At 44.8% G+C, this 19,395-nt stretch overlaps 1 protein-coding gene and 1 pseudogene across 1 annotated transcript; one reads left to right on the top strand and one right to left on the bottom strand.

Annotated features, from left to right (window-relative positions):
- Nucleotides 1-551: 551 nt before the first annotated feature.
- On the bottom strand, nt 552-1,819 carry LOC120653499 (F-box protein At1g67340-like). Its single transcript, XM_039931232.1, has 3 exons — nt 1,635-1,819; nt 1,394-1,556; nt 552-1,301 (listed from the first exon to the last, which is right to left on the bottom strand). The coding sequence occupies exons 1-3, from the start codon at nt 1,817-1,819 to the stop codon at nt 552-554; spliced, it is 1,098 nt and encodes a 365-aa protein (XP_039787166.1).
- A 6,658-nt stretch (nt 1,820-8,477) lies between these two features.
- LOC120653498 lies at nt 8,478-18,407 on the top strand (annotated as a pseudogene).
- Nucleotides 18,408-19,395: the final 988 nt, after the last annotated feature.

The raw sequence follows: 19,395 nt of genomic DNA, 5'->3' as shown, positions 1-19,395 counted from the left end.
TCTCGAGCGCTCTAACTCCAGCGGACCCACATCTAAGCCATCTTCTTACAATTTGTAAGCTCTAAAAAAAACTAGCTAGATCGGCGGGAGGGAGACGCCTCCCTGGCATTCCACTGAAGCATACTCCAGATGTTTTCGATCTAGAAAATCCCCGAATAACCCTAATCTATGGGTAATATACTTCGTGCGGCGGCTTTCACTTTTGGTGCCAGCAGTATCCGAGTCTACATGAGTTAGCGAGAGTATTTTTTTTTTGAAAAAAAAACAGCCCCGTTAATCAGTCGAGCAGTGTACAAAAAAGGCCAACTCTAACCACGGTCAGAGATCCCCTCGCACAATTTGTAGGCTCACACCCAATAACTTGGCGCAAAGCAAAACACCGAATTCTTGTGCGGGCTGAAAGAACTAGTTCCTTTAGGACAAGGATACACAACACTTATGTACAAACTTGAAACACAACGATACAAGTAATTAAGCAACAAAGCACAAGTAACCATTACAGGAACGAAAAGACACACAACAGAAAATGGCCCATATGGCTCCTCTAGAATCTAAGGAAAGCCGCCGGCGACGTTGGCAGGCGCAGCAGCAGCAGCAAGCGCGCCGTCGACATGGGCGGCGGCCTGGTTGGCCATGGCGGCCAGGAGCCACTGGTGCACAGGGATGCACTCCGCCCGGTGCCCCATCCTCCAGTGCAGCGCCTGGCACGCGCGGGAGCAGTAGCGCGCCACGGCGCACGCGGTGCACCGCCGGAACTCGAGCTGCCGCGTCTCGGGCCGCCCGCAGGTGGGCAGCGAGCACAGCAGCCTCAGGCGCGCCGGCGGCGGCGCCTGCGGCCGCGCGGCGAACCACTCGCCCAGGAACCTGTTGGCCGGGTGCGCCCACTCGAGGCGGCGCGGCGCGGCGGCGAAGCACCCGAAGGAGGTGGACAGGCAGCCGGGGGTTCTGCCGACGTGGGCGAGGGCGGCGTCCCGTTCGGGCCCCTCCGGGTGCCTGCCGCGCAGCTCCTGCACGTTGGCCCAGACGGTCAGGCGGCGGCCGGTGGCGGGGTCTGGGGGCACGCCGACGCCGTTGCTCACGCAGAAGGCGAGGTCGCGGAGCGCGCCGATGTGGCCGCTGGTCGCGGCGAGCAGGAACAGGCGTGCGGCGGTGCGGGGGCCTCGGTCGTCGGCCGCGGTGCTGCCGGTGCCGTTGAAGCGGATGACAGCCGCGGCGAAGGTCGCCTCCGCGTGGCCGGACCTCACGGCCGCCTTGATGCGCGACCACCCTTGCCGCAGCCGCCCGAGGCAGTAGAATTCGATCTGTCGGCGTGAGGCCGCAGATCGATGACGCCGAATCTTGGATTAGCGTAGAAACAAAACAAGACCAAGTTATTACTAGTTTAGACGCGCACCATGCCGAGCAGAAAGTTGGCGTCAGCGTTGCCGGCGTCGCCGGCGCGGCGGAGGAAGCTTTCCGCGGCGGGGCACCACCTGCCGGCGCGCACGGACACGCACGCCGCGGACGCCACCTTGAGCACCTGGGGCGTCATCACCAGTTCGCCGAGCTTCTTGCACCTGCGAAGCCATCACACACAACTCGGGCAACCGATCCTTTCCGGGGAGAGGGGGGAAACAAAATCAGAGCGCACTTACACAAGCATGGCCGAGAAGAGGTCCGCCGGCTTGTCTGCCGACGACGACACGGCGGCGAGGATGGAGACCACCAGGTCCTGCGGCAGCACGTCGAAGTCTCCCAGCTGGTTGCCGCCGTCCGGCTGCGCCGCCTCCACCCTAGGCCTCTTCCCCTCTGCCCTCTCCTGCTGACGCACAGCCTCCATAGGCAGGCCTCTCCCTCTCTCTCTAGCTACTAGATCTCTGATCTCCCCGACACTGCGAGTGAAGAATCTCTGATCTCTCCGACACTGGGAGTTCTCACTTGGAAGAAGATTGCTCTGGACCTTGATGGGGACAAGAGCCAAGGCAGCGAGCGCTATTTATAGGAAGCGGGGCCGGGGTTGGTGAAGGCGTGAAGCAGCGGCGGTGACCAGACCGCGCCGCGCTAACGGAGTGAGAGGGCTGCGCCGTTAAGTCCACAGCGGCGTGGCCGACCGTTCTAGTTGTATAGGTGTTTCTTCAAAATCTAATGAGTATGTACTCTCTATTTTTCTATTTTAGTAAATATACACTGAAATGTAATTAATATAAATTCTTGAAAATATCATCATCTCAACAACTACAATCCACAACATATGTCATGGGAACATTACAAAAATTAGAGGAACAATAAAGTTTCACTTTAGAGGGAATGCAATCTATATATGTCACATTAGAATATTAAAAATAACACAATTGAACGCTGAAAAAACAAAAATTTAAACACAAAAATAAATGAAGTTTCATACAATATCAAGAACCTAAAACAAAGAAATGAAAATGCAATATCTCCTAATGATCTTTGATGCAATGGTTGCGCCATGCGGGGCGCCACAGTGGGGTCAGATGCACTTAGGTTCAATTTCCATCATATCCACCAAGGTGGACCAAATTTTTACCATGAATAACACTCTTCACATGGTGTGTGTTATCGTTGTATGGCCCATTGTATTGTGAGTCATTCTAATATTTGGACTTCCTCTCATTGTGGCTAAGTTGTAACCAACAGTAGAAGACTCTAGGAAGATGACCATGCTAATGTAGAACCCTTATTCTCTAACATGCTTGAACATATTGTATTTAATTTTCTTATGTGGTGTCGGTTGTCGCCAAATATGCACAGGGCCGTCACGGCTACTAAGAGACCTACCCTAAGTTGGTGGACCGAGCAGCAACTGGAGCATGTATGTATAAGACTAACATATTTTTATTTGATGAGTAAAATGCACCAGCGGTTCTTGAACTTATCTGGATATGTTATATAAGTCTCTAAACTATTAATTTGTAGTTTTAGGTCCTTGAACTTGTATTTTATTTAAATCTTATAATAGGTATATCTACCTTTAGTCCACCATTGTACTTTATTTAAATCTTATAAGAGGTATCGATGACTCTTATGACCTCGGACTCAATGATTCACAACATGAGACATCAAATTCATAAATCACTGTGATAATTAGATGGAGGGAGTAAGTATGTAGAAATGTCTAAATCTTACCAAGATATAAGGGGTTTCGGAGGTGAGCATGGGCTATCGGCCCATTTTGGTAGGGAGGGTAAAGCGGCTCACATCATGGGCCCTCGCCAACATGTTGGCGGAAAAGAAGAATCCTAGATCAAAATGGGAAGCCGACGAGCGGATGAAGCATCATGAAAGGGGGCCTTTCGGCTATTTGGCCTGATGGATTGTTGGCCCATATGCGAGGCTCAATATATGATTTATTGAGCATGGACTTATTTATGGTGTTTGGCTGCGCGGCGATTGGCTGGGCCGCAGCCACTGCTACAAGGCAGGCAGCCCACCGACGAATGTCTGGGTTCGGAAACCGTCAGCCCTGGCTGCTTTCTAGCCCAGCCGAACAGACGTATTGTTCTTTTTTAGAACAAGCTCAATAAGGAAAGCAATGACGGGTTGCTCATATATGGGCTTGACCTGGAGAAGTATTTGTAGATGTATATGCACCTAGTAGAACTTATATGTCTTTGGCAGTGCTCTTGCTTTGTTTTTCAAAACAAAAGAACTTATATGTCTCATTAGCATATTTTTTGTGGTATAGCGTATATATAGTCGTTCGCCTTATGGAATATAACACAATCCAATTGCAACGAATGGTCGAGGGAATTGGAAGGTAGTCAGGCCTTTGGGCAAATAGATTTGGAGAAGTGAAGGTAGGCTCAATAGTTCTATATATAATCGTCAGAATGGGAAATAGTGGCAGATCCAAAATAGAGCAAGGCTAGCCCCACCTTGCTCTATTTGCCCAAAGGCAGCTAGGCAAATGGTAGTGAACCACCTAGGGTTTGATGAGGGCAAAACGTTGATTCCCAATGGGGATTATGGAGGGCAGACGACCAGCAACAAGGTGAAAAGAAAAACAAAGAGGAGGTGGGGTGCCATTACGTGCGTGCATGTGTTTTTTCCAGACTTATATTGCTAATTAAATAAGAGAACGTATCTAGTGCAAACCCCAGCTTCCGTGAAAACCCGTGCAAACCACGACAAAAAGTCATCTAAATTCACCAAAAAAATCACACATGTAAATGATACGATGATACACAACTTTGTAAAATATATTATCCAAACTCGACTTCGTTTGTGAGATATAAAAATAACAAATTTCAGAAATTTATTATTTTTATATCTCACAAACGAAGTCGAGTTTGGATAATATATTTTACAAGATTGTATATCATTATATCATCTACATGTGTGATTTTTTGATGAATTTAGACGAATTTTTTATTGTAATTTGCACGAGTTTTCATGTAGTTGTGGTTTGCACTAGATATATTCCTATTAAATAAATGCATCCCTTAAATTTATCCTTTCACCTTTTGTGTATACGTTCATCAGTAGATTTAGTGTTCTATTCTTCCTAACTCGCAAGCTATACTATATATCTTCTAATGACTGAGTTTGAAAAGTAAATATGATCCGTTCCAGCCGTAGAAAGACATAAAAATGAACAAAGAATAGAGAAACTAACTCAATATCTGTTGTAGTGCTATACTAATTATCGAATAAAAAATTTAGCAATAACTACTGTGCATAATTATTGAACAAACTATTATCGTTATTTACTCATTTCTATTTAGTTTAGATTCCGTTTAAAGTTTCTGACGGGCCGTGACGGACTGACGGCACCCAAGGGATGCGATGACGCGCGCGGCGCGTCTCGGCGCGCGGGTTTGAGTGCTGGAAAGCCGGGACGGTTGGCAGCTAGAGATGGAGGGTGGCGGGTGGGTGCAGCCCTCACCCTCACCGCGTGCTTGCCTGCTGCGTCATCGCGTCTGCGGCGGCAGGGGTGGGCGCTTTGGCCGCTGGCCTGCAGGCTGCAGCCCTTGGACGACCTCACTTCCCTTTCCGGTGGCTTTTCTCTGAGCGGCGCGCGCGGCAGGGCTCGGTCCGTGTCTGCAAGCGTGACGCGGCGCGTGGTGTGTTCCGTCCCTATCTGTCACTCGAGACAAAAGGTTGTTGAAGCACTACTAGCAAAAGTTTGTAAAGAAAGACTCGGTGCAGTGTAGAGCAAGTGATCCTTGTAAACTGAAAACTGACTTCAGTTCATCGGCGATTTCTCTCTCGATTACACTACTCCCCAGTTGTTCACTACTACTCCAGATATCAACTATGGTCATGTTTGTTTACAGGCAAGATTATATAATCTAGAGATGTAGATTTTATCCTGATGAATAAGCTGGAGTGTCTGTGTTCCTTGTGAGATTATTTTCATTTTTAAGCTGGATTATTTAATCCCGTAGGTAAATAAATAGGACGTGTATCTTCCTTGAAGAAAAAAGATATATATGACAACATGGCCTTGGCCAGTAGCGCCACCAGCAGCCCTTGGACTTCTCCAGTGGCTTTTCGGTGGGCGGTGTTGAGGATTTGTTTGCATGACACAGCTTAGCTGTTACTGCATGAGACAAAAAAAAGGACTCCTTGCCATGTGATCTGGCTACTGTGTTTTGTTATGTGAAGTCCTGAAAAGGTATTACCCCTCCGCCCACTCATTTCTTTCGATAAACAAAATGCTCATCGTGCACGCCCCTAGACATCAAATACGTACTACAGAAACAAGCTTTTGTCCCGGTTCCAAATCCCCCTTTCATCCCGGTTTTGGAACCAGGACAATGAAACCGGGACAAAAGGCCCGGACCCTTTAGTCCCGGGTGAAATAACCGGAACTAAAGGCCATGTGTAACGTAAAAAAATATTCTGTGCAACCCAAAACTCGAACTCGAGATGTTTGTCTCGCGTGTAATTTCTTTACCACCCCACCTACACACCACATGTGACTTTAGAATGAATGCATTCCTGTTAAACTAACACGTGAAGGACCCTTTTGTCCGGGTTGGAGCCACCAACCGGGACAAAAGACCCCTTTTATCCGGGTTGGAGCCACCAACCGGGACAAAAGGGGGTCCTTTTGTCCCGGTTGGTGCCTCCGACAAAAGTCACCTATTGTCCCGGGTCCAAAAGCAGCCGGGACAAATGGCCTGGAACAAAGGCCTATTCTGTAGTAGATATTTTTCTTCAAGGAAGACATTTGATATTTGATATCAAAGCACAGAAGTGTAACTGAATAAGAAGAGGACAATGAAGTCACGCAATACTCAGGAGGAGCACACCCTAGGGCCCATATGCTAGAGGGGGTTAGGTAGGAGTGGTAATGGATTATGGTTCTAATATTTTCTTTACAATTCAACTTGTCCTTATATATTTAGCTTAAAACTGTATAATATAAGAGCTCGGTCTTCTTTAAACTATAGATCCTTAAATTGTCTAAACTAAAATTTATGATCCTTTACGATCTAGAGGTATTTGTTGGCCTAAGAACCAGATACCTAGTCTATGCCATGGACCTCAGTCCCTCACCACCATCATCCCATTCTGGTCACCAGCCTCCAAAGTTCATTTATTATTTTCCATGTGTAGTAACTCAAATACTAGATTGACATTACTTGCCATCCTCCGAACATCATTTTTTTAGTTTCTTGTTGGGAAAAAAGGTTCATAGCTGTAACTTAATTACAACACTTTTAGCAATACAATTCAGAATGTAATAAGGGGCCAACCTAAGCTTGCCAATCAAAAGTGCCTTTAATTGTGTGACAAAAAATTGACTATGTTAAGATGATAAGGCAACATTTTTGACACAGATAGAGACCTGTTTATTTTAGAGAACCTTAAAAAAACCACCACTGGAGTCAAGTGAAAAAAAAAACTAGCTAGAGGCTTGAAAGTATAACATACTAGGTGTGATAACCTTTTAACCAAAGTTAAACGGCTAGCGGCTTTCTTTTGCCTCCCGAGTCCTGACCTGTTTTGCTCCCGTTCTTTCCACCTCCCTTTTCCGCCCCTCATATGTCCTTTCTTGTCTCTGGTGGCATCCCTACCCTTCAGAGCTCGAAATTTTAGTTAATTAAGTCATGAATATTTTAACAAAATTTGATCCAACAGGTGGTGTTTGTTACCTATTATTTTACAGCCGGAATTTATCCTCGGAGTTTCAAATTCCTATCAAAATTTAGCCAACTTTCAAAATTAGCAAGAAAAATAGCGTACTAGTGTTACCGGTCCCTTCCGTTTTTTTTTGTTAAACTAGTGGTTTGGACACTACTACCATTTTTCTGATAAACAATGCTAGTATTAATGGCTTCTCTCTGTCTAATAAAGGGCCTTGTACCTAAAACTAGATTTATATTGAGGCTCTGTTTCAGAAGGCTCTTTGGGTGGCTTGTCGAGTAGCTTCAGGCGAAGCCCTCCCAAACATTGATAGGGAAAACGGTTTCAGTAACCAAGCTCCTTAATTCCCGTTCTCTGAAGCCCTTTGGTGGAGAAGCAGCTCAGAAAACTAGCTCCCCTATGGCTCCTCCTCATCTCTTGCTGCTTTTGATCCTAGAAGAGCTTGCGGGTGGCACAGGAGCCTGAGACGGAGCAGATGGCCGGCGATAGGGGAGGAGGCGAAGCTGTGGCAAGTGACGGGCACTATGCGAGGAGAAAGAAGGCAAGGAGGAGAGAGAATGGGATGGAAAGAAAAAGAAGGAAATGAAATAGCAAGAAAAATAAAAAATAGGAAAAAATATAGGTAATATGGATATTTCATCTTTTCTATAATATGGGCATTTCATTTTTTCCTACATATTTAAAAAAAGAAGCCATTTATCAAACGTTTTGCCAACCAGACAATTCAGAGGCCAAAAAAAGTTGTTTCACAAGCAGAGCCACAGCCGGTCTTCCTAAATTGGCCCTGAGTATCAATCCTTCATATTTGGCTGGTGTGGCCTGCATCTCAAACCCTCTCGCCTTATAAAAAAAAACCTCTTGAAATATGATATCCCGCCAAAAGCCATCAACCATCCACGAAGTAGATACGATTATGGACCGCCCGATCCGATGAATCTGATTTGATCCGCCAAAAAAACCCGATACACGACCAATGTATGGCTAGACTCGGAGCTAAATTTTTTTTACCCAAAATCCAAAAAAACATGATCTGACCCGAAAATTATATTTGAAAATTGAATTTTACCCAACCAAATCGAATCCAACCCAATCCGACCATGTGCGGAGCCAGGCTCGGACGAAGGAAAAAAACCGCAGGTAACTTTTGACCCAACTCCACATATGATTAGGTCTATGCCGTGGAGTACCCCTTTCTCTCGTTTCATGTCGGTGCGTCTAGCAATTTTCCACCTTCCATTCCTGGACGCTCCGTCCCGCAATTCGGTCCCCTTCCTCCATTTTCCCACCTGCGCGCTCTCCATTTCCCTCCAGATTCCAGAACATCCCCTTCCCGCCTCCTCCCACTCCCAAAGCCCTACCAACCTCCACCGCCAGCCATGGCGCCGCCCCTCACCGGCGGTAAGAGGCACCATATCCCAGCCCCGGACCTGCCTAGCTCCTATCCCTAACCCTAGCTAACACGCCCGCACGTTCTGCTGCAGGATCCGGCACGCTGGAGCGGCGGCTCCTCCACGCGGCGGCCGACGGCGACGTCCGCCACTTCAAGCGTACGTGCGCGCGGGCCGCAACCTGCTCCCATTCCCCTCTTGTGGTTTTGTGCTGGCTTGCGTTTGTCTATGCCTGGCAGGGACCTGATTTTGGGCGGTTCGCTGATCTGTGCCGCAGGGATTGCGAGCGCGCTGGACGGCGGGAAGGGCCGCATCGCGCAGGCGGTGGAAGCCGTCAGGGACTGCGGTGCCGGGGCGCCGCACGTCGCTGCGGGTCGCGGGAGGATGGCGGTGTGCACATACTTGGTTGAGGAGAGCTTCACTTGGACGTCGACACCACCGACGATTCAGGTCGTTTGCCCCCCCCCCTAAAAAAAACTAAAATTCCCTTTTGATTTGTTATATTGGCGGATGCCTACTCCTGTGTCTAAAGTAGTCAGTGCAGGTTATCGATTCAACAGCACTGCAAATTGATTTTAGTTTGAGATTGGACAGTGCCTACTCGCACTGTACCGTAGGCCAAATGGCCAATTATGTCAATAGAGGTTTTCAATTCACCAGCCGCACAAGTTGATTTTACTGTTGCGCTGTACTTTGGTTGACTCATGGTGCCTATTTTAGTTGGTAATATTGTGCAGTGGAACTAAACAATCTTATTTTCTGTTTTTCGTGTTAGCAACATTTCAGTTTTGTTCATATTATTCTTGTGTCAAGCACTTATGGAAATGCAAACTTTCTGGGCATTATCATGTAATCAACATATTTCCCATGAATTTTATGTTAAATTCTATTAATTCTAGGAGTAGATCGAGTGGGTATAAAACTGTCTGTGGACAGCGTACCTTGTGCACTTGTCGGTGAAACTATAGCCGGCACCATGGCCGGTGACGAGGTGGCGTTTAGCACATGGCAGCGACGGTCGGTGTAGAACGAATTCGCCATCACTGCACGTGGTCGAAGGGGTGGTGATTGCTGGTGGCGCATCCCGCCGCTGGCAGCCTCTCCCGTAGATCGGCTAGGGTTTGGAGGTGGGGAAATAGTGGCGGCGACGAACCTCGTGTCAAGTGCCACTGGTCCCCACCTCCCCTTTATAGGGCTGTGCGACAGGGCCCACCAGCCTTGGGCTGGAAGCCCCCGATCAGGGCGTGGTCAAGGGTCCAATGGGCCGTTGAGCCCATTGGTGGAGATCAACACTAACATTCTCCCCCTTGATCTCATCTTTCAAACTTTTAACCTTTTTCTATTACATCACAAATTTGTGCATAGAGCATATCCCATCGTCACAGCCAAATCGCTGATAGACATGATAGCTACAATACACATCTCCGTTAAGTAATAGATACTTTAACTTTTGGGCCTTTATAGTCCGGAAATTATAGACTATACCATAAACCCATGTCAACTGTGTGTTCTCTGAACACACTGGGCGGTAAGCCTTTTATACGCAGATCTGCAAACACTTGTCTATTTCTTTTATGCTCCAAGCATTTCAACATAATTCCGGACTTTCTCCTTTACAACGTACAACTTTGTGTCAGTGTGTTTGGCACCACACTCGACTCGTTGTCTTAGGAGCGAAATACATAATGGTTATTGCTGTTGTCAACCATTATTCCGGGTACAGATTTTCGTAACCATTTTGCCTGTCCCTCAGCCTCATATCATGCTATAGCCATGTCGTTTTTATCACATTGATGATAATTGTTTCATTCTTTTGGAGCTTTTCCACACAAAAAACTCCAAGTGTGAAAGTTACCGACAATTGTGGATTTCGCTATACATTTCACAAGTTCTTTCTTTGTACTCACAACCTTTTGAGAGCACTTGTATAGATCTATCTTTGTACTCACAACCCTTTTGTAAGCACCTGTTTCTTTTAGCGTGAGGCCGATATCCTTGACTCCATTCCAGTGATCTATATCTGGATTGGATATTGCCAAAACAACCCGGATACATGAACTGTGTCAGGGTAATGCTATACTTTTGCATTCATAAAGCTTACAACAGCTGAAACATATGGTACCATATTCATTTATCTATTCACATTGACTCTTGTGAAACACTAAAGTTCCCAATTTCATTACCCTTTACTATAAGGACAGGCGTAAGTTTTTCTCGCATGCATACTTTAGAAACTTTTCTTAGCATGCCTATGCGACATTCCTAATACCCCTTTTCTTCTTTCTCGGTAAATCTCGATCCTTAACGAGAAATATTCTGCCGAGAACATTCTTTTGAACTTCGAGGACAAGAATTTATTTTCTCTTCCTGTAGTAAATTGACATCACCACTAGCAAGTAGGACGTCATCCACATGCGCAGGATTGGGAAATGAATTTCCCATTCTATAACTTTGCACAAATACAATTGTCCTCTCATTTTCTTTAAATCAAAATAATATCTGAGACTTTTAACTTTAGATGCCACTGTCTAGAGACTTGCTATAATCCATAAAAGACTTCTTCAAGTAGCATCTCTTATATCCTTTTACTTCCACGACCAAAACCTTTTGGGTGTGTCATGCAATCGCCTTCAAACAAACCCCCATTGAGAGTGTTGTCTTTTCTTTCATCTGATGTAACTCAGATCTTGATGTGCTACTAGCACTCACTATAGTCTATTCATTCCTTTTTTTTATGCAAAATCTTTCGATTTAAATTGTGCTTTACATCTTTACATATTTCCTTTAGAGTCACATTTGCCTTGTAGACCCTTTACAGCCTACTGTTTTGGCTCTATTGGAAATTACCTATGAATCCAGAATATAGACGGGATTCACCAATTTTGTTTCATCTCTCATAGTCCCTTATCATTTAGATAAGTAGGTACTTCTTTCGTATGGGATCTATAATCTTTTATTGCCAAGAGGCAATAGCTCTTCCAGGGTCTTGCATCACAAGATCCCGGATACATCTTTGCATGCTCTCACAGAGCCATACTACTTTATCTGGGCCATTGAACTTTTAGGTACACGATATCTGTATACCATGCTCCCCCAGATTAGTCTATAGTCTTTTGCTTTATCTGGACAGCCAAACAAAATAGCTCCCCCAGATCAGCCCATCTTTATCTTATCTGGATAGCCATCAAACTAGCTCCCCCATATTTCATATTTTGGGTTTGTTCTGTCTAATCTTTCCTCATATGGCGCTTTAAGCACCATCTTTGACTTTCGAAAACCGTCCATTATGAATACCGACTGACTGTGCTATCTTCCAATCGGAATATAACTATCTTTTTACTTTAGGGGTATCGTCATTGTGACTGTCGTACTCCCCCGACAATCATATTCATCATAGATCACTTTAGACGCATCATGTGCATCACATCATATAGGGGAGTTTCATCATTCACATTTCTTTCTCCCCTTCGAAATGTGGCAAGAAACTTTCTGCCACAATTTCAAAAACCATTCAGAACTCTTGTGAATTGAGGAAACTTTTGATCATCTACTTCATTCACTTGATTACATCATGCAAAATGAAGTTATCTGTTAAATCTCATGGGAGTACTTTTTCCTCATTCCATTTCAGAAACTCAACGGAGTTCTTTATCATTCGTACTTTTGCAAGTTGTACTTGCATCTTTAGGTTCGTTTGTAACTTTTATTCTCTTTAGACTCATTGAGTGCTTACCAAGTATTACACATAAAGTGTACCGTTAATATTAGGAAAACATAAGAGCTACTCCACATTTTTCTCCCAGGTGGGATACATTAAAGCACATGGGTCTTCATCACTTTCTCATGTCATACAAGATAAGTGATTTGCCAATATTTTTCCCGTCATACGAGATTTTCTTGACATAAACATTATATAAACTTTACCCCGCCATACGGATATTTTCCCAGACTCTTCCCACGATACGGGTATTAACACAAACTTTTCCCGCCATGCGAGTAATCTCCTATAAGGGACATAAATGCCAGAACTGGCTCTTTTGACTGCATATGCAATCACCAACATTCAGAAATAAATCCGAATACACTTTAGTACACATGCTTAATCTGATGTTGGTCAAATTAAACATGCATATCACTTATCGCATCTCATAGAATATGAGAATCCCTTTTCATTGAGAGTACATGGAAGACATTCATCGAACAAGACTCTCAATGATATATCTCTTTCTTGGATTAACATCCAAGAATTCTTTCTTTGAAGCAATTCTTTAGAGAGAGCATACTCTCTCACGTTATGACCCTTCTTGGTCATCTTTCGGGTCACAAGTACCCAACCTTTTGCTTTCACGAATGAAAGCATGGCAACTTTTAGTCTGAGAAAATCAGCCAATAATCAACAATAATGAGCATAAAAATAACCCTACGTTGGTCTGGTTAAAAAAATATGCACATCAAACTTTTAAACCATCCTTTTATATTCTAAAACACCGTTGGGCAGAATTAGAATAAAACATCAATTTCCACATCACCGTTGGGCAGAAATGAAAATAATGCATATAATTCATAAAAGAATATGATGATATTTCCATTAAACAACTTTGCTAAGAAAATAACCATCATCATCATCTTTATCGCAGCGGAAACATGAGAAACATTTTCTCAATCTTTATCATATTCTTTGAAAAAATTATCGCTTTGATACAAAATTCATCAGAGATTTGAACTTTTACAATAAAATTCATGGAATTATAATATTGCTATCATCAACGTTGGTCAGAAGATAACAATACCATAATTTAACTTTAAACCAATATCTTTCTTTTTCCTCTAATTAAACTTTCCCGTTGGTTCCAGTTTAATTGGAGGACAAGACATTTTCTTTGCAGCGGAAACTTGAACAAGCACTTATTCCGATGCATTTTTGTACTCTTTTGCTCTCTAAACTATTTATCCCGTTGAATCAAAATTGAATAGAGATGCAAGTATGCACAAAATCAGCAAACTTTGCAGCCCATACTGCAAATTTGGCCCGCGGCCCAGCTCGGTCCGCGGAGTGCCTCCACGCACGGCCCACGCGCGCACTCGCGCGGCCTAAAAAACCTAGCACCAAAAGCAGCCCGCTGCCTGCTAAAACTTCTCTTCCCTCACGGGCCACAACCCGGCCCACAAGGATCCGGCCGCTCCCGAGCCGTCGGATCGAATCTGACGGCCGGCCTCGCTTTTCGCGGATCAAAACCGCGGCGGCCTGCTCACCCATAACCCTAGCTCCATTCTCCCTCATCCCCCTTTCTCTCTCTTGCTAGAGGCGGCGGCCAGGAGTGGTTCCGGTCCGAGTCGCCGGCGGTGGCGGCCCTTGGTGGCGCCGGAGGTGGCGGCGCCGCCGCTGCACGCCACCCCCTGCGCCGGCCGCGCGCTCGCCCGTGGCTCAGTGGGTGCGGGGCCCCTTCTCTTTTTCCCCTTGCTTCCCTGGACCCGAGCCGAGCGTAGGAATGGTGGCCGGCGGCGCCACTATGGCGCCCCTCGCCGGTGCATGCGTGCGGCCGGAGCCGTGCGCGGCGCCGTCGAGCGGCACCTCGGTGGTGCCCTTTGGGTCCCGTGCGCACGCGCTCAGAGGAGCGCCGGGTGGTGTGCGGGGCGTCATGGAGCCTGTCCCACGCCGGCGAGCCGGCACGGTCGTCTCTACCACTTCCGGCGAGCCGGCGGTGGCACAATGATGGCGAGGTCCCGGTAAGTACCTCCGCTCATCCGTTTTCTTTCTTTTCCCTTGCGGGTCCGATCTAGGGTTAGGGTTTGGGTCTTTCATTTCTTTTCCTTTTCCTTCTCTGTTCATCGATCCAAGATCGATCCTTTCCCCAAACTCAAATCTACTCGCTAAACCTGGCTCTTGATGCCAATGTTAAATTCTATTAATTCTAGGAGTAGATCGAGTGGGTATAAAACTGTCTGTGGACGGCGTACCTTGTGCACTTGTCGGTGAAACTATAGCCGGCACCATGGCCGGTGACGAGGTGGCGTTTAGCACATGGCAGCGACGGTCGGTGTAGAACGAATTCGCCATTCACTGCACGTGGTCGAAGGGGTGGTGATTGCTGGTGGCGCATCCCGCCGCTGGCAGCCTCTCCCGTAGATCGGCTAGGGTTTGGAGGTGGGGAAATAGTGGCGGCGACGAACCTCGTGTCAAGTGCCACTGGTCCCCACCTCCCCTTTATAGGGCTGTGCGACGGGGCCCACCAGCCTTGGGCTGGAAGCCCCCGATCAGGGCGTGGTCAAGGGTCCAATGGGCCGTTGAGCCCATTGGTGGAGATCAACACTAACATTTTATACTTCACGAAAGCAACATGTTAACACTGCAATTATTTGGCCTTAATGTAATTTTACTTTGAATGTGTACTCGGAGGCAGAGGCATGTTTTGGTAGCAAACAGGGAAACTCTTCTATGAAGACTATTTTATTTGTTATGACTTGTGAGAACATATGATTTGATAAGCTGCTCCTATTGATGATTTTGATAGGTGAGACGCCTTTGGCTTATGCAGTTCGAGGTGGGACTGTGGAAACTGTGAGGTTTCTTCTTGACCATGGCGCTGATCCAAACAAACCTGGCGAACATGGGTGTACCGTTCTCCATGTGGCAGCTGGAGCAGGTTCCTCTCTGTTGCATGTATATGTTTTATTCCTATTTTATTTCACTCTATGTGCGCATGCAATCACTTTTGCTAGTATTATTAGCCATTGCATTGTGGTAGGATGCAGATAATAAAATTTACAGCTGGTTATGCGGAAATCAATTATAGATGCGAAGATAGGGAATTCCAATCCTGAATCCCGTGTCCTACTCCTAGTTAGGTTGTATATAGTTATGCTTGCAGTTCTTCAATTATTTGGAGAGATTTATATGGTCAGTGGATTGAATGGTGCACTATTTCTGATCTCCCCCAATTAGTGAAACAATATGATGTGTATGGGACTAGGGGTCAAAATCCATTGGATAATGCTCATGTTCATTATACCAAATCCAGCTAGATACATTCTGTCAGAAGGGTGCCATATATGTATCACCCATCATAGTCATTCAAGCCGAGAAAATGATGTCATTGCTTATTATGATGTGATAGTCAGAAACTAGCATAGTAACTAAGCAGATAACATAGCAGAACTTAGGAGGGAGAGGATCTCAAATAATTGTTCTTGCTAAGTGACAATTGAAGTATCAGACAGTTCTATTCATTTTACTGTTGAGTATGTCTCCATTAACCTGCCTTAACATAATACAATTGTCTTTTGTGTTTCCATTGAGTGTGTCAGGCACTTGGATATCCAAATATGATTGTAATATTAAATGTCCGTTCTGAATTAGCATTCGGTGAACATCTAATTGGTATCCGAGTATGGCTTGTAATATATGTATGCAAATATAGTTTATCTACTATCCCACTCGAAATCAACTCTTTATACCTCTAAAATTCCATGTTTTTAATTCAGGAATGTGTGGAATGATAGAAGCTTTGCTCTCAAGCGGAGCTGATGTTGATTCCTTTTCTTATTGTGGAACACCACTGCATGCTGCTGTTGTTGGAAAGCATGATGCTGCTGTGAAGATTTTGTTGGACCACCACGCTGATGTGAGTATCATCACATGATTCTTTTATGCCTATATCTTTGTTGTAAGATTGGTTGGTGTTATTTGATTGGCTATATTTGTGACATGCTTATAGTTGTTGTAGCAAGGTTTCATTTGTTATTTTTCCATATTCCTTCACCCTTTTGGAAAAATCAGTTCTGTTTCGTTAAAAGGGACACTTTTTTTAATAAATACTACTTTCTCCGTTCCAAATTATAGGTTGTTTTAGTATTTCTAGGTGCATAATTTTTGCTATGTATCTAAACTATGCATCTAGAAACGCCAAAATGATCTATAATTTGAAACGGAGGGAGTACCAATTACTGAATGATTTTGGTACTTTACTGTTATTTAACTTTTCCACACCAAATTTCAGTGCTTGCTGCATGCCTGCAAACTTTAATCATTTAAGTGTTACTATTTGTGTTTTATTGACAGTGTAACAAGGCAATGTCCATTCATTATACACCTATGATCGCTGCTCTCCATGTTCGCTCACTGAAATGTGTGATGCTTCTGATTAAAGTAATATACATTCTTATTTAATCCAATTGGTATTTGTTTTATCACTCTTGGGAAGGAAACATATAAAATATTTGAGATTATGCAAATTATGACACACTTATTTTGGATATGCTTCTGTAAACTTCTTTTGTATCAGGCGGGTGCTGATGTGAAGGGTGTTGGTCAACTAACCCCATTAATTGTCGCTGCAAATGAGGGCTTAACTGATTTCTACAAGTGCTTACTGGATGCTGGTGCTGATCCTGATGTTCGTGATGATGTAACTATTGGTTTCTCTTGTTCCTCTTTGCTTCTATGTGCATGTTTTTCACACTGTGGAATGATTGTTTAGACAGGATGTTTACTCTAGGTATTCAGGCTTGACAAAAGGCTTGTATCTTGGTGTCCTACATATTGTTGTATCTTGGTGTATTGACAAAAGGCTTGTATAGGGGAAGCTTATGATATATAATCTCGATAATGTTCTACACTATCCTGCATGCTCTTATTTTTCTATTTCTTTGTCTTGAAAAAAAAAACTTATATATAGTTTTGGTCACAAACATGTTAATCTTCTTAAATCTTTCCTAAGTTCCTTTGGTTTCACGGAGGGGCACAATGGGTTTATCAAACCTTGTGTTCCGATTACAATGCACATATATTGAAATGTGTCTTTGCTTATTCTTAACAGGGGGGTCACCTGCCAATAGAGATTGCTGCACACAACAATAGACGAAAAGATGTGGAGATCCTTTTTCCAGTAACATCTCGTATTCCATATGTTCATGACTGGAGTGTTGACGGGATACTTGCTTATGTAAAATCAGTGCCAAAGGAGGAGGTAAGAGCTTGAGCATCGATGACATATTTAGGAATTAATGGTATGCTCAAATATTTGCACTAGATCATTTTCTGTTTTTTTTTAATCTTCAATGTATTCCCTGACTGGGAAGCAAGTATATGGATATTTAAAACCCATGCCCGCCCCTTCCTAATGCAGCAATTAAATTAATTGACTGAAATATGAAGTAGTAAATTATGCTGATTTATAAGGGTTTAGTAGCATAGTAGGAATGGTGGATGAGTAGATGAATGCCAATCTGACATGATTTGTCTCTTGTTGGATTTATTTCTTTAATTCTGTAATTTTAATTCTTTGCTATTTGGAAGGGTTTCATTTCGCAGTCAAATTTTGTTTGTTTCTGCACTTATAATTCACTTCGAGTAACCTGGCAATACCAAATTGATATGCATACAAAGAGCATTGCAAGTCATTTGGTTTGGGCCTTTACAACACCCCACCCACCCCTGGGTCAAATTCTTTTTCTTTCTTCACCATATGATGTGCTATTCATAATTTTTTTTCCGCCTATATGACCTCAATTTTCCCTCAAATTGAGTATATTTATCTTTCTTCCTGCTGTTCAGTTGGGAGATTTGTGTTTGCATGTACTTAATAGTGTTAAATGTTTCAGGATGACCCGCTGTACAAAATGGGCCCAGCTTATCTGAAATCAGAAGGAAGCAAGGCATACAAGAGAAAAGATTATGTTTCTGCCGTAAATTTCTACTCCATGGTATATTTTGTACTTTCCTCATTTACCAAACTCCTAATTTATCATTGCCTGAATTATGTTTCCTTATATGCTGTTGTGGTTTGTCAACTTACAATTGAGTGACCTGCACCATTTCGAGTGTTTTGGAAGGATACATACAATAATATGATTCATGCGATCAGTTTATGTCTCTTCTGAAATTTTAGTTTCTCTCATGCGTTCACATTTAAGATGTAAAGAAAAGTGTTACAAATCGGGTTTTGCCTTTTTGACAAAGGTTATAGTCATTGATGGAGAGAATAATTGTGTCTCTATTCCTCCAAATCCTATAAGGGTGGGATATATAGTTTCTATACATGGACCTCTAGATGGGCCTCTATACATGGGATCACATATACACCAACACCCCCCGCAGTCTGAACTACCGGCGCAGCGGTGTTCAAGACTGGACAACAAGAAAGCTAACACCCCCCGCAGTCTGAACTACTGACGCAGCGGTGTTCAAGACTGGATAGAAAAAAGTACAAAGGGCAAATACCCCCTCCCCCCGTAGCCACAACTAGCCACCGGCTATGTTGAGGCTGGAGCGAAACTCCGAGAACGTTGAGGAGGGTAGACCCTTGGTGAAGATGTCGGCAAACTGGGAGGTGGTCGGAACATGGAGAACCTGAACATCGCCGACGGCGACCCTGTCGTGCACGAAGTGCAAGTCGATCTCCACATGCTTCGTCCGCAGATGCTGGACGGAGTTAGTGGAGAGATACACGACGCTGATGTTGTCGCAGTAGACGAGCGTGCTCTTGGCGAGCGGGTTGTGGAGCTCCGCCAAGAGCTGCCGTAGCCAGGACGCCTCCGCCACTCCATTAGCGACAGCCCAGTACTCTGCCTCGGCACTGGAGCGGGAGACAACCGGCTGCCGCTTGGACGACCAAGAGACCAGGTTGCCGCCTAGGAAGACGGCGTAGCCAGAAGTGGAGCGGCGAGTGTCCAGACAGCCTGCCCAGTCAGCGTCGGTGTAGACAACCAGCTCAGTAGAGGACGAGCGGTGAAGAACCAGGCCGAGGTCCACAGTGCCACAGACGTAGCGGAGGAGACGCTTCAGCGCAGCAAGGTGTAACTCCCGGGGATCATGCATATGGAGACAGAAATGCTGAACAGCGTAGGTGAGGTCCGGCCTGGTGAAGGTGAGGTAATGCAAGGCACCGGCCAGACTCCGGTAGGCAGT

Source organism: Panicum virgatum, chromosome 1N (assembly GCF_016808335.1).
Source record: "Panicum virgatum strain AP13 chromosome 1N, P.virgatum_v5, whole genome shotgun sequence".
Classification (NCBI taxonomy): Eukaryota; Viridiplantae; Streptophyta; class Magnoliopsida; order Poales; family Poaceae; genus Panicum; species Panicum virgatum.
This window is presented reverse-complemented; position numbering and strand designations above follow the sequence as displayed.